Genomic DNA, 16,457 nt, shown 5'->3' with positions numbered 1-16,457 from the left:
GCGAATTTTTAGACGCTGAATTTGAGACAGCGAATTTGAGCAAGTTGAATTGGAGGACACTGAAAATATTGCATTCGAATTTTGAAAAGTTGAAATTTTTTATATGCTGAATTTTTTAACACTGAAAATTTAAACTGTGAAAAATATGTTTATTGAAAATTTGATCACTTTGAAATAGGAATGTGAATCTTTTTAATAAATGAAAATTGCAATCATGTACAAATAATGACACAGAATTTTTTTTAGGTTAAAAATATATTTTGAATTTATTTTAACACTGAAAACGTAAGCACTAATATACAACATTCAAATTTCAGAGGCATTTTTTATTCAAATTCTGATGGCACATATTTACTTCCATACCAACATCTATTGCGAATCCTGTCAATATTGCCTTTGGAAATACAGCTGTTTAGAGAATATTTTACGTCTAATGCTGTATTTATGTCAGTTTTAGTACAGTAAACTCTGCATTTACTTCTTGTATCACCAACTGAGATTCAAAACAGCATTATCTCGATAGAGGACAAGACCAATCATTGTTCTGGCAGTATCTTGTCTTGCTCTATTTGTTGTCGAGGTGACTACACAACTATCATCACAGCTGTATGTCGAATGCAAAGCTCCCATACAGTGACTATTTACATAGCCAAATATATATATATAAATCAATGATGGAAGACAGTCCAGTCAGCAATCTGCTTCAAGTGTCTCTCTGCTGTTGCTCGGGACCAGGCCCTTCATGACCACATGTGAGTTTTGTCCCGTTAAAATGTGCAGCTCGTCAGTCACGTGGTCTTCCTATGCGACTTTCCAACCGGGTCGGTGATGATGACTGCCCCCCAAGCAGCCAGACCTGTCAGGGCGACAGTAGAACATTTGAGGCTTTCAGATTGTATCGGGTAAAAACAACGCGGAAGCGATGCTAAGACTTACTTGCAGCGAATGTGAGCTGTGCCACCGTCCCCATGGAGGTAGGAGCTCCCTGCTTCATTACCCTCCTAGCTGCGTTGAACACATACGCCGCAGACAGAATCAGACCCCCTCCTGAGATGGCCCTGCAGCCCCAGCAGTCCTTAAAAGCCTGGAGGGACTTCGACGGAGCGGCGGTGGCCTCGGGAGCATTTGACATTGTAAATGCAGGGCAGCTTGTTCGCTAACGCTGACGGCTAAAAGCGATTAGAACCAAAACTGAAGCATCTGAATTAAGTTCGGCTTCTAGTTCCGGTTCAATTAGAACGCCACAATTAAGTATTCAATTTGTTAAGTTTGCAGGAAGCCTTCTCAGCATGGAAAGGTCGAGTCGGTCAATTGTTTCCGGGATAATAAGAGGTTGTGTTTTGCTTCCGCTCTAGTTATTTTCAAAATAAAAGCATTATTTAACTACCCGTGTAGATGTTTTTATGTAGAAAAGGGCTGCGTTAATCCAAAACTGTTGGGGAAACCCCCCCGCTATTTTGAGCTTAATTAAAAGATAAGGTCTCAGCAAAAGGATTTGGATTACTTTTCTTAAAGATGCTTAATTAAAAAAAAAAAAAAAAAAAAAAATATATATATATATATATATATATATATATATATATATATGTGTGTATCAAATTATTCAGCAATTATTCAGCATTTTCCTCTATTTACGCCGTTGTTTAGTTTGTATTAATAAACACCTGAGTGAAGTTGCCCCCCCACCTTCTTCATTCAGACAAAATTGGTGTCAAGCGTTTGTGCTATGTTTGTGCAGCAAAAATTGTTTGTGCTGCTTTGGCTTTGAAGATATTAATGAAAGGTTAAAGGTCAAAGATCAACCAGCCCCCCTACTTTTGTGAAATCAGACAAAATTGGTGTCAAACGTTTTGCACAAACCAGCACAAACGTATTCGAGTAAATTGACACCCATTTCGTCTGATTTGAGGAAGGTGGAGGGGCTGGTTGACCTTTGATGACCTCTAGAAACATTTCTTTATATCTTTAAAATGACAGAAGCACAAACGAAAATTTTTGCTGCACAAACCAGAAAGTAAGCTTGAAACTTTTGTAAAACATGAATTTATTTTATACATTTCTTAAAGTTCAACCGAAGACGATTTCGTTTTGTTTGTTTTCAAAAGAACATTTTAACGCCAAATTTGAGAGTTTAAATCACTTTTAGATAACTTTTATTTTAAAGTGACTTAAAAATAAAAAGAAACATGAAAACATAAAGCAAAATCTTTGTCAAGGTAAAAAAAAAAAACACAAAAATTGACATTCAGAATAAGCCAAGCTCTCTTTAGCAAACAAAAGTAATGTTGACTCAGCTGTGCTGACTTTGGACTACTGAACCCGAAGAAGCGCACGACGTTCATTTCTCTAGAACAAGGGAAAATGCTGGTTGTCGTTCTGCTCCTCTTTTGTCTCGGTGAGACTGAGTCCGCTGGGGACTCGTACGTGGCTGCTGTGTACGAGCACAGAGTCATCCTGAACCCGAACCCTAGGGTCCCCGTGACCCGTCGCGAAGCCCTGATCCACATGCAGAAGAACCTGGACATCTACGAAGAGCAGGCTGCTAAAGCTGCACAGCAGGTAGGCTGCTGGACTGGGAAGGCTGAAGTAGATGCCCATGATTATAGCTGTTGAATAAAGTCAACTGCTTGAAGAAAAAGAAAAATGGCATCATCAATGTTATTATCAATCATTGGCAAAATCATTCGTGTTGACCACTTCAACTTTTTATCACCTTCCGTTCAGACATTTCAATTTATTTTACTGAGATTTATGCGATAGAGACCAACACAAAGTAGTAAAAACAAAAGTATAAAGTGGAAGAATATCAAACTAAAAATATATATATCAGCAAATTAATATCTGAAAACCGTGTTATTTAATTTCATTATAAACTGTTCAATGAAGTCATCAGAGGAATAACATTTTGGAGAAATTTCAAGCTGATTTAGATTCTAAAACATTATGCCAGGCTTTGGATATCTATCTCACATCGGAAGAAAGGAAAGAAGGAAGTAGCGAAAGAAAGAGAAGATCAGTGTTCAGACTGAATTCCATCAATATTTAGGTGAAAGAAGGAGAGTTGATGCAATCCACTTCCTTTACTGGATCCATTTTTTAAAGGGATAAACTCATTGTTCTTTAGTTCACAGGTTGTTTCTTTCTCTGCTCTCTCAGGGAGTCCAGATACTTGTGTTTCCAGAAGATGGTATTCACGGTTTTAACTTCACCCGTTCATCCATTTCCGGATACTTGGAAACCATTCCTGACCCTCAGGAGGAGAGCTGGAACCCCTGCACCGAGCCTGACAAATACAACAACACTGAGGTTAAAAGATAGATATTTGTCTGACTCTTTTATAATTTTGACACTTTTGTGGTTACGTTTTTACACCAATAACTTTACTTGGACCAAAGGGGCATTTGTATCAAGTTTATGAGTTTCTTCTAGGTTCTCCAGCGACTGAGCTGCATGGCCCGTGGCAACAACCTCTACCTGGTGGCAAACATGCCTGATCTGCAACCCTGTCCCTTGAAGACAGCCCCGTCCACATGCCCCCCTGATGGACACTGGCAGTTCAACACCAATGTGGCTTTCAAGTACTGGGCAAACCTTGAATACAAAAATGATCAAGTACACAAATGCATTGTGGAAGTTAATGCAAACCTATCATTATTCCCTTCCACACAGTTCTGATGGTCTGCTGGTGGCACGGTACCATAAATATAACCTCTTTTTTGAAGAATCCTTTGACACGCCTCCAAAGCTTGAACTCATCACATTTGATACACCCTTTGCTGGAAAGTTTGGTCTCATCATCTGCTTTGACATCCTGTTCCACGATCCTACAGTAGCCCTGGTGAAAATGGTAGGAAACGTCATCCACACAGACCTGTCCAACTGAGCCAACTCTCTCTTTACTTGGCCTTTTGTTTCTTTTCCAGGGTGTGCGTCAGCTGATTTTCCCCACAGCGTGGATGAATGAGCTCCCCCTTTTGGACTCGATCCAATTTCACAGGGCCCTCAGTCTTGGGGCCAATGTTACGGTTCTGTCTTCAAACCTTCGTAAAGACCAGCTCAGAATGACAGGGAGTGGTATCTACACCCCATTTTCTGCTACCTTCCACCACGCCGTGAAGGGAGACCCAGAGGAGGGCCGACTGCTTGTGGCCACAGTCCCAGTCTTGGGTCCAGTTGGGATGAATGTGAATGAATCAATGTCACCTGTGCCTGCAGAGTCTGATTACTGCCACACAGATCGCTGTGCTGATTCCCCTTCACCTGCTTCCTCTGACCCCACCTTCATAGGAACCATGATGCATGACCCATTTAAATTTGTCCTCATAAAGGAGGCAGAAGGCAATCTCACAGTGTGTGATGGTAAATTCTGCTGCCACCTTCAGTACAAGTGGACGGCACACGACGAAAGGAAGGAACTGTATGCATTGGGAGCATTTGCAGGAACGCACACCGTTGATGGACGATACGCCTTGCAGGTAGGCATTAGAATATCACCACAATCTTGCATGTATAGCGTAGAATCACAACACAGACACCCACACACGCCCCCACACACACACTACTCACAAAAAGTCTGGGATATTTGACTTGTGGTGAAATAAGTAGAAATCTTATTAACTTTATGCTTTAACATTATATTATTTAAGCAAAAGCAAGGAATGGTGATTTCCTCATCTCAACTTATTCAATAAAATTTCTGCATCTGGGTATGTATGTCACAGCAAAAATGTTTGTCAGTAAGTTGGTGGCCATAATTTCTTAATGTGATGTACCAAGAGTTTAGTAGCATTCATCAACCAGTTCCAAAGGGCACTATTCACAAAGGTCGTCCGTGTGATGTGCCCAATGGACATACACCTGTCTGCCTTTCTGTGATTCTTCCAGTATCTCTGTTACAACTTGCTGATTACACTCGGTGACACTCTCATCTCAGTGCCCACTTATATCTGAGAGCATTCTGTTTGAAGCCTTGCATTGGCAAGGTACCGGTACTCTTGATCCGTTTTCCGGTGCCGTCTTGGTCTCATGATGTCTTAATGTGAATAGCATGATGGAGAAAACTGGTTAAACACAAATTCAGATAGAACCAGGAAAGTTATTGCTCGATTTGTGGATCTGTTGTAAATTTTGTTGTGACTGATCATTTTGAAGATTATATGGAAGTAAATTTGTGCCATCAGAATTTGAATAAAAATTGCCTCTGAAATTTGAATATTGTATATTAGTGCTTACTTTTTCAGTGTTAAAATAAATTCAAAATATATTTTTAACCTAAAAAAATTTCAGTGTCATTATTTGTACATGAAAAAAAAATTCAGTGTCATTATTTGTACATGGTTGCAATTTTCATTTATTAAAAAAATTCACATTCCTATTTCAAAGTGATCAAATTTTCAATATACATATTTTTCACAGTTTAAATTTTCAGTGTTAAAAAATTCAGCATATAAAAAAATTCAACTTTTCAAAATTCGAATGCAATATTTTCAGTGTCCTCCAATTCAACTTGCTCAAATTCGCTGTCTCAAATTCAACGTCTAAAAATTCGCTGTAAAAATGGCGAGGTTACTTCAGGTCACAGACATTACCAATGGATGTCAGATTCCAGGACCCAGCTAATCACGTGACGCAACCGTCATATTGAAGAAATACCAGCGTCACCGAGGCTGGCGACCATGGAGGCGACCGCAAACCCAACGGTGAGTTTAATGCTTTCATATTTCTGTATTATATTTTAATTTGCGCATGAAGTTTGATACATTATCTTAAATCTTGATTTAAAACACGGTTTGGGCCGTTGTTAATCTTACACCATGTAGTGCTGGCAGATTACTTCTAGCTACCTACTAGCCCCCCCAGCACCTCCCCGCTGCCCCTCACCCAATTTACCCCGTTTTATTTCAAAAAGAAATACCACTTGCGCCAAGTCTAGAATCTTGAAAGAGAACTGATGGGTGGCGACTTTCTGGGTTGTTTGATGTTGTCTTAGGTGAGACTGAGACAGGCAGTCTTAGTAAAGTGTAATTTTTCAGGAGATGCTACCGCTAATGTACTAAGCTAATATGGCTGCCTTGTGTGCTTCAAGGAGGGGCTGTGAACACTACCGACATTAATTATAACCACAACCCCATTCTGTTCAGCTACTGTATTGTTCAGGTGACTTCATTTATGAATTAATTAAGAAATTTATTGTCATTACAACATCATCCAAAATACTGCTTCTCTTATCTGACAAGTGTTGATATACAATATTAATTTACATTCTTTTTACTTTGCGGTATAAAACCTCGTTCTGTTACCTAGCAACACTATAAACAACTCCCTTTGTTTTTTCAATTGATCTTAACTCATTTTCAAGAAAAATATATGCTTGTAAGTACATCTGTTAACTTATTTTAGATTAAATATCATAATTTAATTTATATTACTGTGATTTCTCAATACTGACCTTCTGATTTCAAAAAACTTTTTTATTTTACTGACAATTTTTTTGACATGTTTTTTTTTTCTCTCTTTTCAAGGAACTTTTGCTGGATCACATTTTTGATAGACTCCGTGATCGTTTGGAGCATGTTCTTGAACGTATGCCCCTGGATCTGGATTTCCTGGACTTTATCTGCACTCAAGAACTAGTTTTTTTAAATGCCATGTCTTGTCAGATAGATGTTCCTTCAAATATTTTGGATGCGTCGGCTCATTTGCACAGACTAATTAATTTAGAAAAACAAAGTGAAGAACAACAAACAACTGTTGTGCATATTGAGCAAGGACCAGCTGGGCGACAACGGATGGTCATATCCTCAGACTACCTTTGCAGTCTTTTAGAACTCCATCTCCCTGTCTCATGCATCGCCAAACTCTTGGGTATATCTAGATGGACTGTATATCGACGGATGGCAGAATCTGGTCTTTCAGTGAGGGCATTATACACCACCATGTCAGATGATGACTTAGACCAATGTGTGAGAGACATTAAATCCAGGCAGCCTCACTCTGGGTACTGAATGGTAAAGGCCCTTCTGCAAGCCAGAGGACTGAGGAGCTACAATCGAAAGCCAACTTCAGCTTCGATCCAGAATCAGTTAGGATCGCCACCACAGCTAGAGGATCGGACTGACGTTTCCTTCTGTGCAGTCCTGTTCTGTTTAGGATCCTGCTCAGAGTGTGCCTGCTATTATTGGTTTCAACCACAGTGCAAAGCAGCATCCATATCTCCGTGTTTTAGACTAAACATGAAGGGAAACTTGACCAAGTCCTGTTAGCCACTGTACTAGCCTAGCATAATACCGCCACTTCCTGGACATAAAATGATCACGTTTGTACAAGATGTGCATCATGTTTTAACAAGATAACTCACGTTTTAATAAGATACGTATGACATTATAACGTGATAGCGCTAGATTTTTTCCCCCTGGATTATAGCAATAAGCTTCCGTACCAGTTTCAAAATTCACCATTTATGAAATGTAAAGCAAAATGCTGATCATGTTACCACAAAGGTGAATTTTAGTGTCTATATGGTAGACATGTTTAAGAACTAAAATGTTCTAAATTTGTAATTTGATTGTTTTTTCTTTACTCAAAAGGAACCTAGTAGGTACATTTGTACATTGTTGTAGGACTTTAAATTTCTTGCATTATAAGAATCAGAAAAAAGTTTTGTTTGTCTTATGTAATTTATTTTCTAATACTTCAAGCATATATGAACTCATCTAAGTACAGTACATTCAATAAAATTTTGCATAAAAAAACAATTTCAGTTTCATATTTAAAACTGCCTGTACAAACAGTACTGACTCAGAGAAATGAAATACCTACTCTGAACATTGTGTCATTCTAGTTCCTCTAGTTTTGAATGTGACAAAACTAGAGGAACTAGAGTAACACGTTACTCTAATGAGTAATATATATGATTACTATGTATCATATGTATTACATACATTCATATGTATTGAATTCATAATCAATACATATCAATAAGTTCATATGAATACGTTCATATGAATTCAATACATATGAATGTATTGAATTTATATTCAATGAATATGAATTCAATACATTCATTCATATGTATTGAATCACATGTTCAATACATTTGATATGTAATCATCTGACAAAATCAGAAAATTGAATTGATTCTACATTTCAACAAAACTTTCATTTGAACAAAGCTGCTTCACAAACAAAGAACTGCTACAGCTTAAATGTAGATTATTTTGTTTTACAGGTCGATCATTCAAAGCAAGCCAAAGCCAGTTTGCATAGAGGAAATGCATGCTAAAAACTCATCACTGAAAGATTTGTAACTCCTCTAGTGACAAGGAATTCTTAGCGTTTCGTAGCATGTGGCAGCTGTTGGGTAGTTTCCATGAACAATCTCCACAGACAGACTTGACGGCAGATTTTCCCATCCGGTCCAGAATTTCATCATGTCTTTCAGTTCAGGTGGTGTGGCTTTGGAAGAGAACAAAGCCACAATCACATTTTCAATTCTAATTTACCATACATCCGCAACATATGGATAACTTAGTATGTTTGTAAGACTAAAGTAACTGGAAATATTGAAGACAGTTTTACTTTTTATTAAAATCCACATCAGTTCTGGAACCACATGTTGAGATAGAGCTAGACTACACAGAGAGAACACACAAACATGCATGCAATTCAACTGTTTGAATTTACTGAATTGTGAGGTATCACAGCCCCTCCTTGAAGCACACAAGGCAGCCATATTAGCTTAGTACATTAGCGGTAGCATCTCCTGAAAAATTACACTTTACTAAGACTGCCTGTCTCAGTCTCACCTAAGACAACATCAAACAACCCAGAAAGTCGCCACCCATCAGTTCTCTTTCAAGATTCTAGACTTGGCGCAAGTGGTATTTCTTTTTGAAATAAAACGGGGTAAATTGGGTGAGGGGCAGCGGGGAGGTGCTGGGGGGGCTAGTAGGTAGCTAGAAGTAATCTGCCAGCACTACATGGTGTAAGATTAACAACGGCCCAAACCGTGTTTTAAATCAAGATTTAAGATAATGTATCAAACTTCATGCGCAAATTAAAATATAATACAGAAATATGAAAGCATTAAACTCACCGTTGGGTTTGCGGTCGCCTCCATGGTCGCCAGCCTCGGTGACGCTGGTATTTCTTCAATATGACGGTTGCGTCACGTGATTAGCTGGGTCCTGGAATCTGACATCCATTGGTAATGTCTGTGACCTGAAGTAACCTCGCCATTTTTACAGCGAATTTTTAGACGTTGAATTTGAGACAGCGAATTTGAGCAAGTTGAATTGGAGGACACTGAAAATATTGCATTCGAATTTTGAAAAGTTGAATTTTTTTATATGCTGAATTTTTTAACACTGAAAATTTAAACTGTGAAAAATATGTATATTGAAAATTTGATCACTTTGAAATAGGAATGTGAATTTTTTTAATAAATGAAAATTGCAACCATGTACAAATAATGACACTGAATTTTTTTTTCATGTACAAATAATGACACTGAAATTTTTTTAGGTTAAAAATATATTTTGAATTTATTTTAACACTGAAAAAGTAAGCACTAATATACAATATTCAAATTTCAGAGGCAATTTTTATTCAAATTCTGATGGCACAAATTTACTTCCATAAGATTATGTCTTATGGCTAATGAAAACCCAATTTTCATCTTCCTGAACATTTGAATATGGTCAGTATGAAATTATTTTTAATGCAGAAGCACAGGCCTACTGTTCATGTATATTGCACAGTATATACCCAGTACTTAGTCATGGCTCTGTCGGCATGGAGTCCATCTCCACATGGCTCTGCCGAGGTGTTATGGAAGCACAGGTTGCTTTGATGATGCTTTAGTTTGTCTACGTTTCTTGCTGATTCTCATCTTCATAATACTCCATAGATTCTCTGTGGGGTTTAGGGTCACGTGAGCTTGCTGGGCAATCAAGCACAATCATACCATGGTTATTAAAGTAGATATTGGTAATTTAGGCGGTGTGGACAGGTGCAAAGTCCTGCTGGAAAATTACACCAGAATCTAGAGAGAGAAGTGACTTTGAACTTGATAAAGAACAGTGGATCGGCACCATCAGATGGCATGGCTCTTCAAATTGTTATTACTGTAAAAATTGATATTAGACCTCAGGCAACACAGATCTTGTTCCTTTTGGACATTGATATTCAAATGGAATGTTAAATTTACTTTACTTTTCAACTGAAGACTTTGTACCACAGAATAACAATCCAGTATTTATTCTTATTAGTACAGGTAAGACATTTAACGTTGACTCTAGTTTAGGTGTGGCTTAACACAAGAACTGTGTTAACATAATCCTCCCAAAGGCCACACTTATCCTTGTTGTTTGACCACCTTCTCAACCACAGTTTTCCTTCCACTCAACATTCTATTGATACTCTTGGATTCAACAATCTGTCCACCTCCTCATGGAAGTTTTGGGTAACTGAAACTGAGTGGCTGTGAATCAAAATTGTGGGTTTAATTTCACTGTTGAAAACAATAATCAAGATTAACAAATCTATACTTTGGAAATATGCCACTCTGCGTAAAATTAACCCATCAAATACGAGTTACACTTATCGAGTTAAATTGCTAAATAAACAATTTCACTGAAGTCCAGCTGCATTTACCTCTCTTCCATACAGGTATGTGCAGTAGTCCGCTGTGCAGGACTGGAGGCCAGCTCATGTGGGCAGAAAGTGGAGGAGGCGGAGTCTAAGATGGACTTCCTGTTGGAGGCAACTTTCCAGACAGATTACGTGTACCCTTCAGTTCTGGTGAGCCGCATGGCGCTGGAGCAACCTGATAAGCTGGAGAAAGCAACAGGTGGGAGATTGGCCATGAAACACTCCAACCTGAGCGGAGGCCTGATCACTGCCTGTCTGTACGGACGAATGTACCAGCTGGATAACGAATGATCTGCTGTGGAATACCAGAGAGATACGTCTATTGAGTTCTGATTGAGATTATGGATGACAGACGTCTTGTGATGTACAAACTAAATAAAACAAATCTTTTTATTCATCTGTTACTTAATTCATTTTACAAACAATACACCGAACAGCATCCAACCTGTCTGAACTTTGCATATTTCTCAAAAGGCAATATTTAGTCATGTCTTTATATCTCTCTCACACACACACACCCCAACATGCATCCACACACTGTCTCCAGTACAGAATACAAACATGAAGCAGTTACATCATTGCAGGATTCAAGGGTTCGTTCAGCTCGTCGGTCAACAGACGTTCTGAATCGTGTGTACAGTAACGAGGTCTGACATCCACCTGGTGTCAGAATCAGCTCAAAGATTTAGTCTAGACTTAAAAATAAATATGAAAAAAAAAAAATAAATCAATACCAATGTCATCCTCCTGGGAAAGGTGGCTGCCCAACGCAGCATTATTAATGTTCATGAGTAACGGTCGTTAGTGTCTACCATGATACCTCAAAGAACCAAGTTAAAAAAAAACAAACAAACTGAAGTACAGTCAGCTGGTCCCATAAGGTTCTCCCTCCGTTCCCTCTGAGCTTCACTTGATGCTCATTTGGAGGAACAACCTTTCGAAAGGGTTAAAAATCCACATACAGTACAGGCTTAACTCATTAAAAAAGGAAATACTGGTGTTAAGTTTTAAAAGATACTGGTCATCTTACTGACCATACAGTGCTTTCATAGAAGTGTAGTGTTTATGCTCCAGCCCCGCATTGGTATGCACCTCAGGGAACAAAAGTACAGAGCCTTGCAAAAGTATTCATACCACTTGAGCTTTTTCACATTTTGTCATCTTACAGCGACAGACTTCTAAGCAATGCAAATGACGATTTTATGCAATTTAGCGACAAAAGGTAGTGAATAATTATAAAGTAGAAGGAAGCGCAGCAAGCATTTGACGTCAGCTACATTTATAGAAACATAGTGGAGAGGTTGAACACAAGGTTAGGTTATAAACGGTTACTCCAGTTTCTACAGGGAGGTGAACTCCACAGTTGAGATCAATATTTAACATGTTGGCAAAACATTATAGAAAACAAAGCTGTGGAAAGCCTCAATGGACTGGATGTGGGGTTTAGCACATAGCAGGAAAATGGCCCTAAACACAGTCAGAGCTGCCATTTAATGTTTTAGATCAAAGTGGATTTATTTTGAAGTTTAGATTCAAGTCAAACTGAAACTCTGTAGCAAGACTTCTAAGAATGATCTTCACAGACGCTCTCCATCCAATCTGATAGAGGTTGCATTATTTCACATAAAATCCCAATAAAATAAACTGAAGTTTGTTGCTGTAACGTGACAAGGTCTGAAAAACATCAATGGATAGGAATGCAATTGCAAGGCACTATTTGTGGTTTGTATAAAAGGCTATTTTTAAAATTATTTAAAGGAAGCTTACCCCCAAAATCACCTGCTCTACTTCCCCCATCTTTCAGTCAGTTATCTTTTAAGGCTCCTGAGTGGTTGGCTAGCCTGCCAGGATCGTGAGGCCGTCTCCAAAAGTCCTCAGTAGGTCTCAGAGTCCGAGTCATTCAGTTCGTCGTCCGCAGAAACAGAGGACAGCGGCCTCTCTGGCCTGCAGTATGAGGCGTGGTCGGGTCTCAGAGACGGCGGAGTATCGAACGCAACTCCTTTGGAGATGTGGTTTGAGGTCGGGTGGTGGTTGATCACCGTCTGGGTGAGAGACAAAGCGGGAATGGCGGCGATCGTCACCATGGGGGAGGTGGGCATCATCGAGTTGAGGATGAGGGCCAAGCAGTCGGCTACGTCGCGATTCGGAGCGCAGGCCAAAGCTGGAGTGTAACCTGGGAACATAGCGGGAGAAAGAATATTTAACACATCGCTGTTGTAGTTGGTGAACTCACTGAGATGGATGCTGACCGTTCTCATCCACCGCCAAAACGCTGGCTCCTTTTCCCAGCAGCTCCTGGACCACCACCGTTAGCCCCATCCTGGCTGCTACGTGCAGCGGCCTGTAAGAAGAAGACGGTTCAAATGTGTCCAGTTGGAGCTCAGCCGGGTTCAGCTTTTGCAAACTACATACGTCTGGAGAGCAGCATTGGTGCAGTTGATCAAGTTCCTGTCGCTGATTTTCTCGAGGATCAACAATGCACTAGTTTCATGACCCTGAGAAGAACAGAAAACAACAAAGCGCTTGTCAAAACTGATCACATCTGCAAAACAACCGAAAAGTCTCTACTGGAGTCAGATACAGCTCCCTCTTTAAGATTTAGCACGGAACCTGACTGAGTTTAGCATCTTTAAGTCAACACAGATGTGCAGCTGCAGTAACGCATGCAATCCTTCAAAAATATGCAGCGCAAACTACAAGCAGCTGTTCATGTTCTTTCTCTTGTTGTTCAGTAGCTCTACCTTTGTGTGCAGGAAAAATAAATAAATCACCACCACTAGATGGAAGCCTGAAACTGGTCCAAATAGAGGCTTTCAATCATCCTCTAACTAAATAAAATGTGTCAAGAGTTGCAAAAATCTTCATTCGCTTTTAAATAAGAAAGTACTGCATCAAATGCGTTTTGTTTGTTTTCTGGTTGAATTAAAGATCCATTTTCAGGTGTTAAAACAACAACAAAAAAAGAATCATACATGTTCCTCAATGGAATTTGTTATATTCATGGAAAGCAAGAAAAATTAAAGTCTGCATTTTGCAGGCTAGCCATAAAAACAAGAAAATGACTTTAAAGGCAAAGGCTCTTACTTTGCTACAAGCAAGATGCAGAGCAGTGTTCCTGTCTACATCCTGCAGGGACAAATCTGTTTTCCCACTGCTCACTAGAACCTCTGCAAAACACGAAAAAGGGATTATTACATGTAACCCCAACATTTCCAACATCACAGATTGGAGATAAAAACAGTACAAATGAACCAAAGAGGGCAGTTTCAAATTATTTTTTATTTGAAATGACTTATTATGGTATTAATAATGTCTTGTGATAGTACTCTAAATGGCAGGAAGTAAATTGAAATATAACAAAATGTGAATTTTTTGAGAATTTTCTCAAACATACCCGATATACCTGATTGGTCTGAAAACAAAACAAATTTAACAAAAGAAAAATCTTCCTATTTAAATAACTGATGTATAAAATATAAAACCACCTTTACTTCAATTACGCCGATCAGTTACTCATCGAGTCATTAGGAACAATAAGTATTCGTTACATTGAACAAATTGGTAAATGAGCTTTCTGCTCAAATTTAAATAATCACTTGACTTTCTGTAAGGGGTAGTGGCTCCTAAATGTATATTACAGCATTATAACAACATTGTGCAAATAAAATATCAAGCACTTTCCAAAACTTGAATACACCTCGTTGAAACTCAAGCCTTTTCAACGATTTCAAGCACCCATACAATCAGTGAACGCGCTCACCCACAGCGTTGGTCTGTCCGTTCAGAGCTGCCATCATCAGCGGTGTTTTGTGTGCGAGCGTGTCGACAGCGTTAGCCTTAGCTCCGTGGCTCAGGAGAAGAGAAATGCACTCCACGTGATCAGAAAACGCAGCAGCATGGAGGGGGGTTCTGCAACACCGGAGGTTCATATTAAAGTTTGAGTTCAATCTAAATTAATAATAAAAGGTGCACTTTCCATCATTTCCTACCTTCCCTTGGAGTCCGTGGTGTTGACGATGTTTGCACCCAGGCAGTCGATTAGCATCTCGGCCACGCCCTCGTTATCGTTCATTCTGAAACAGGAAAAGTGTCATATACCTTTAGACATCACCTCCATACACACACACACATCAGCATTTAGGAGGACAAATAGTCTTACACAGCACAGTGCAGCGGGCTGAAGGAGTTTCCCTTGATCTTCCTGAACGCCTCATGATCTAACAAAACCTCCACACATGCATCGTAACCTGCAAGACAGTAGGAACGGCAGAACATAAATGCTCTGTGGGAAGTTCACGCAGAACAGAGACCCAGGCATGTTGAATTCCTGTACCATTATAGCAGGCCCAGTGTAACGGCGTGTAGCCCTGGTTGTCTGTGAGGTGAGTGAGGGAGGGGGGCGTGGTCTGCAGGAGAGTTCCCAGGACTCCCACGTGGCCACAAGCTGAAGCCAGGTGCAGCGGGGTGCGGCCCCGGATGTCCTTCACACACACACTGGCCCCTCGCTGGAGGAGGGCCTCCACACACTCATCCTGGCCTGTGGCAGCCTGTGAAACACAGGGGGAAAAAAGGCAAAATCTTCCATTATATTACAGATATGACACTTAATACAGCTGAATAGTCAATGAGACGAGAACCGAGGCAAAAAAAAAAATTGTTACCAAGAACGGGTTTTTTGCAATTGTTTTAGTTCACTTGAAATAAGACTAAACTCACAAGTAACTTTTCAACAACAAAAAAAAACAAACATATGAGCTTGTTTTCAGTCAATAATTCTGTAATATTGATGAAAAAGTACTGGTTCCACTAGCAGATTATTTCACTTATAAGACAATTTTCCCACGGTGAAGGTGAAATAAGCTGCCAGTGCAACTTGCACGTTTTCCTCAGGATTAAGGCATTACTGACTTAAAACAAGCTCATATTTCTTCCTGAAAAGTTACTTATAAGTAAGTTTTGTCTCATTTCAAGTGTGCCAAGATATTCGAACTACAAATTAGAACAAAAATACTTGGTAAAATTTTGTGTTTTTGCAGTGAAAAATAAAATTTTAAAAAATCCATATTGAGGGGCTCAGAAGATGATTGTTAAAATTTTCCACATTTTTATGAATATATTATTTATGTTTGGTTCTACAAACAGGTTTAAACTTTAATAAAGAAAAATGCATAGCTGTAAAGTGGAAGAAAAAGTTGAAATTTCTGCTAGTACGAATAAATTTGCAACAGCCCCACCAGACATAAAGTTAACTGTTTGGACACATAATAAAGACCGCAACAAAGCTACACAAAAAAAACCATTTTGTAACAGACGTGAAATCTTTCTGCCATCTACCTCTGTCTATTAAAGCACCGTACAATTAGAGTCACAGCATTAGTTTGATCGTCTCACCCCGCGGTGCAGGGCTGTCCGACCCCAACGGTCCTGGGTCTCCACACAGGCTCCTTGATTGAGCAGAGAGTACACACACTCTGTGTGTCCGTTCAGCACTGCCAACATCAGGGGAGTCCTGTGGGGAAATAATCCGTAACTCACTCGTTTATTCTCATCTCCAGACCACATCTGTGGACAAATCAGTCTTAAAAAGATAAATAAATAAAAATCCAGCCAAAGTCATTTGTTCTCTCTGTGGACACACTCACTGTTTGTTGTTGTCTTGTGCATCCACATTGATGTGTTGATTGTTGCTACTCAGAAGCAGGTGCAGGCACTCTGGGTGGCCATTCATAGCTGCAGACAGAAACAGGCAAGTTTTATTTATTTTTCTGCAAAGAAAAACAACTTTAAAAGCTAGAAAAGTATAACCA

General features: G+C 39.3%; 3 protein-coding genes across 6 annotated transcripts in view; 1 reads left to right on the top strand and 2 right to left on the bottom strand.

The window, feature by feature from the left end:
* Positions 1-273: 273 nt before the first annotated feature.
* On the bottom strand, positions 274-1,339 carry dmac1 (distal membrane arm assembly complex 1). Its single transcript, XM_005817296.3, has 2 exons — positions 937-1,339; positions 274-856 (listed from the first exon to the last, which is right to left on the bottom strand). Exons 1-2 carry the CDS (start codon positions 1,130-1,132, stop codon positions 789-791), a joined length of 264 nt encoding a protein of 87 aa, XP_005817353.1. The 5' UTR covers positions 1,133-1,339; the 3' UTR covers positions 274-788.
* Positions 1,340-2,318: 979 nt separating this feature from the next.
* btd (biotinidase) lies at positions 2,319-11,047 on the top strand. Its single transcript, XM_023345078.1, has 6 exons — positions 2,319-2,559; positions 3,157-3,306; positions 3,430-3,578; positions 3,670-3,847; positions 3,924-4,475; positions 10,669-11,047. Exons 1-6 carry the CDS (start codon positions 2,362-2,364, stop codon positions 10,939-10,941), a joined length of 1,500 nt encoding a protein of 499 aa, XP_023200846.1. The 5' UTR covers positions 2,319-2,361; the 3' UTR covers positions 10,942-11,047.
* LOC102230647 (serine/threonine-protein phosphatase 6 regulatory ankyrin repeat subunit A-like) overlaps positions 11,008-16,457 on the bottom strand; it is a 22,134-nt gene continuing 16,684 nt past the window's right edge. For all 4 annotated transcript variants that reach the window (XM_023345074.1, XM_023345075.1, XM_023345072.1 and 1 more), the window contains 10 exons: positions 16,293-16,380; positions 16,042-16,159; positions 14,984-15,197; positions 14,810-14,897; positions 14,640-14,723; positions 14,411-14,559; positions 13,735-13,817; positions 13,063-13,145; positions 12,900-12,991; positions 11,008-12,823 (listed from right to left, as the gene is read on the bottom strand). In XM_023345074.1, the coding sequence (XP_023200842.1) occupies positions 12,525-12,823; positions 12,900-12,991; positions 13,063-13,145; positions 13,735-13,817; positions 14,411-14,559; positions 14,640-14,723; positions 14,810-14,897; positions 14,984-15,197; positions 16,042-16,159; positions 16,293-16,380 (1,298 nt within the window). In that variant the 3' untranslated portion in view covers positions 11,008-12,524. The remainder of the gene's footprint in view (positions 12,824-12,899; positions 12,992-13,062; positions 13,146-13,734; positions 13,818-14,410; positions 14,560-14,639; positions 14,724-14,809; positions 14,898-14,983; positions 15,198-16,041; positions 16,160-16,292; positions 16,381-16,457) is intronic.

Source organism: Xiphophorus maculatus, chromosome 13, assembly GCF_002775205.1.
Source record: "Xiphophorus maculatus strain JP 163 A chromosome 13, X_maculatus-5.0-male, whole genome shotgun sequence".
Classification (NCBI taxonomy): Eukaryota; Metazoa; Chordata; class Actinopteri; order Cyprinodontiformes; family Poeciliidae; genus Xiphophorus; species Xiphophorus maculatus.
This window is presented reverse-complemented; position numbering and strand designations above follow the sequence as displayed.

Excerpts from the sequence above, each read along its gene's own strand:
- dmac1 (XM_005817296.3), bottom strand. The coding sequence starts at position 1,132 with ATGTCAAATGCTCCCGAGGCCACCGCCGCTCCGTCGAAGTCCCTCCAG. Across the intron at positions 857-936 it reads ACAGCTCACATTCGCTGCAA|GTCTGGCTGCTTGGGGGGCA; the intron begins GTAAGTCTTAGC and ends TCGCCCTGACAG.
- btd (XM_023345078.1), top strand. The coding sequence starts at position 2,362 with ATGCTGGTTGTCGTTCTGCTCCTCTTTTGTCTCGGTGAGACTGAGTCC. Across the intron at positions 3,307-3,429 it reads ACAAATACAACAACACTGAG|GTTCTCCAGCGACTGAGCTG; the intron begins GTTAAAAGATAG and ends AGTTTCTTCTAG. Across the intron at positions 3,848-3,923 it reads CAGTAGCCCTGGTGAAAATG|GGTGTGCGTCAGCTGATTTT; the intron begins GTAGGAAACGTC and ends TTTCTTTTCCAG.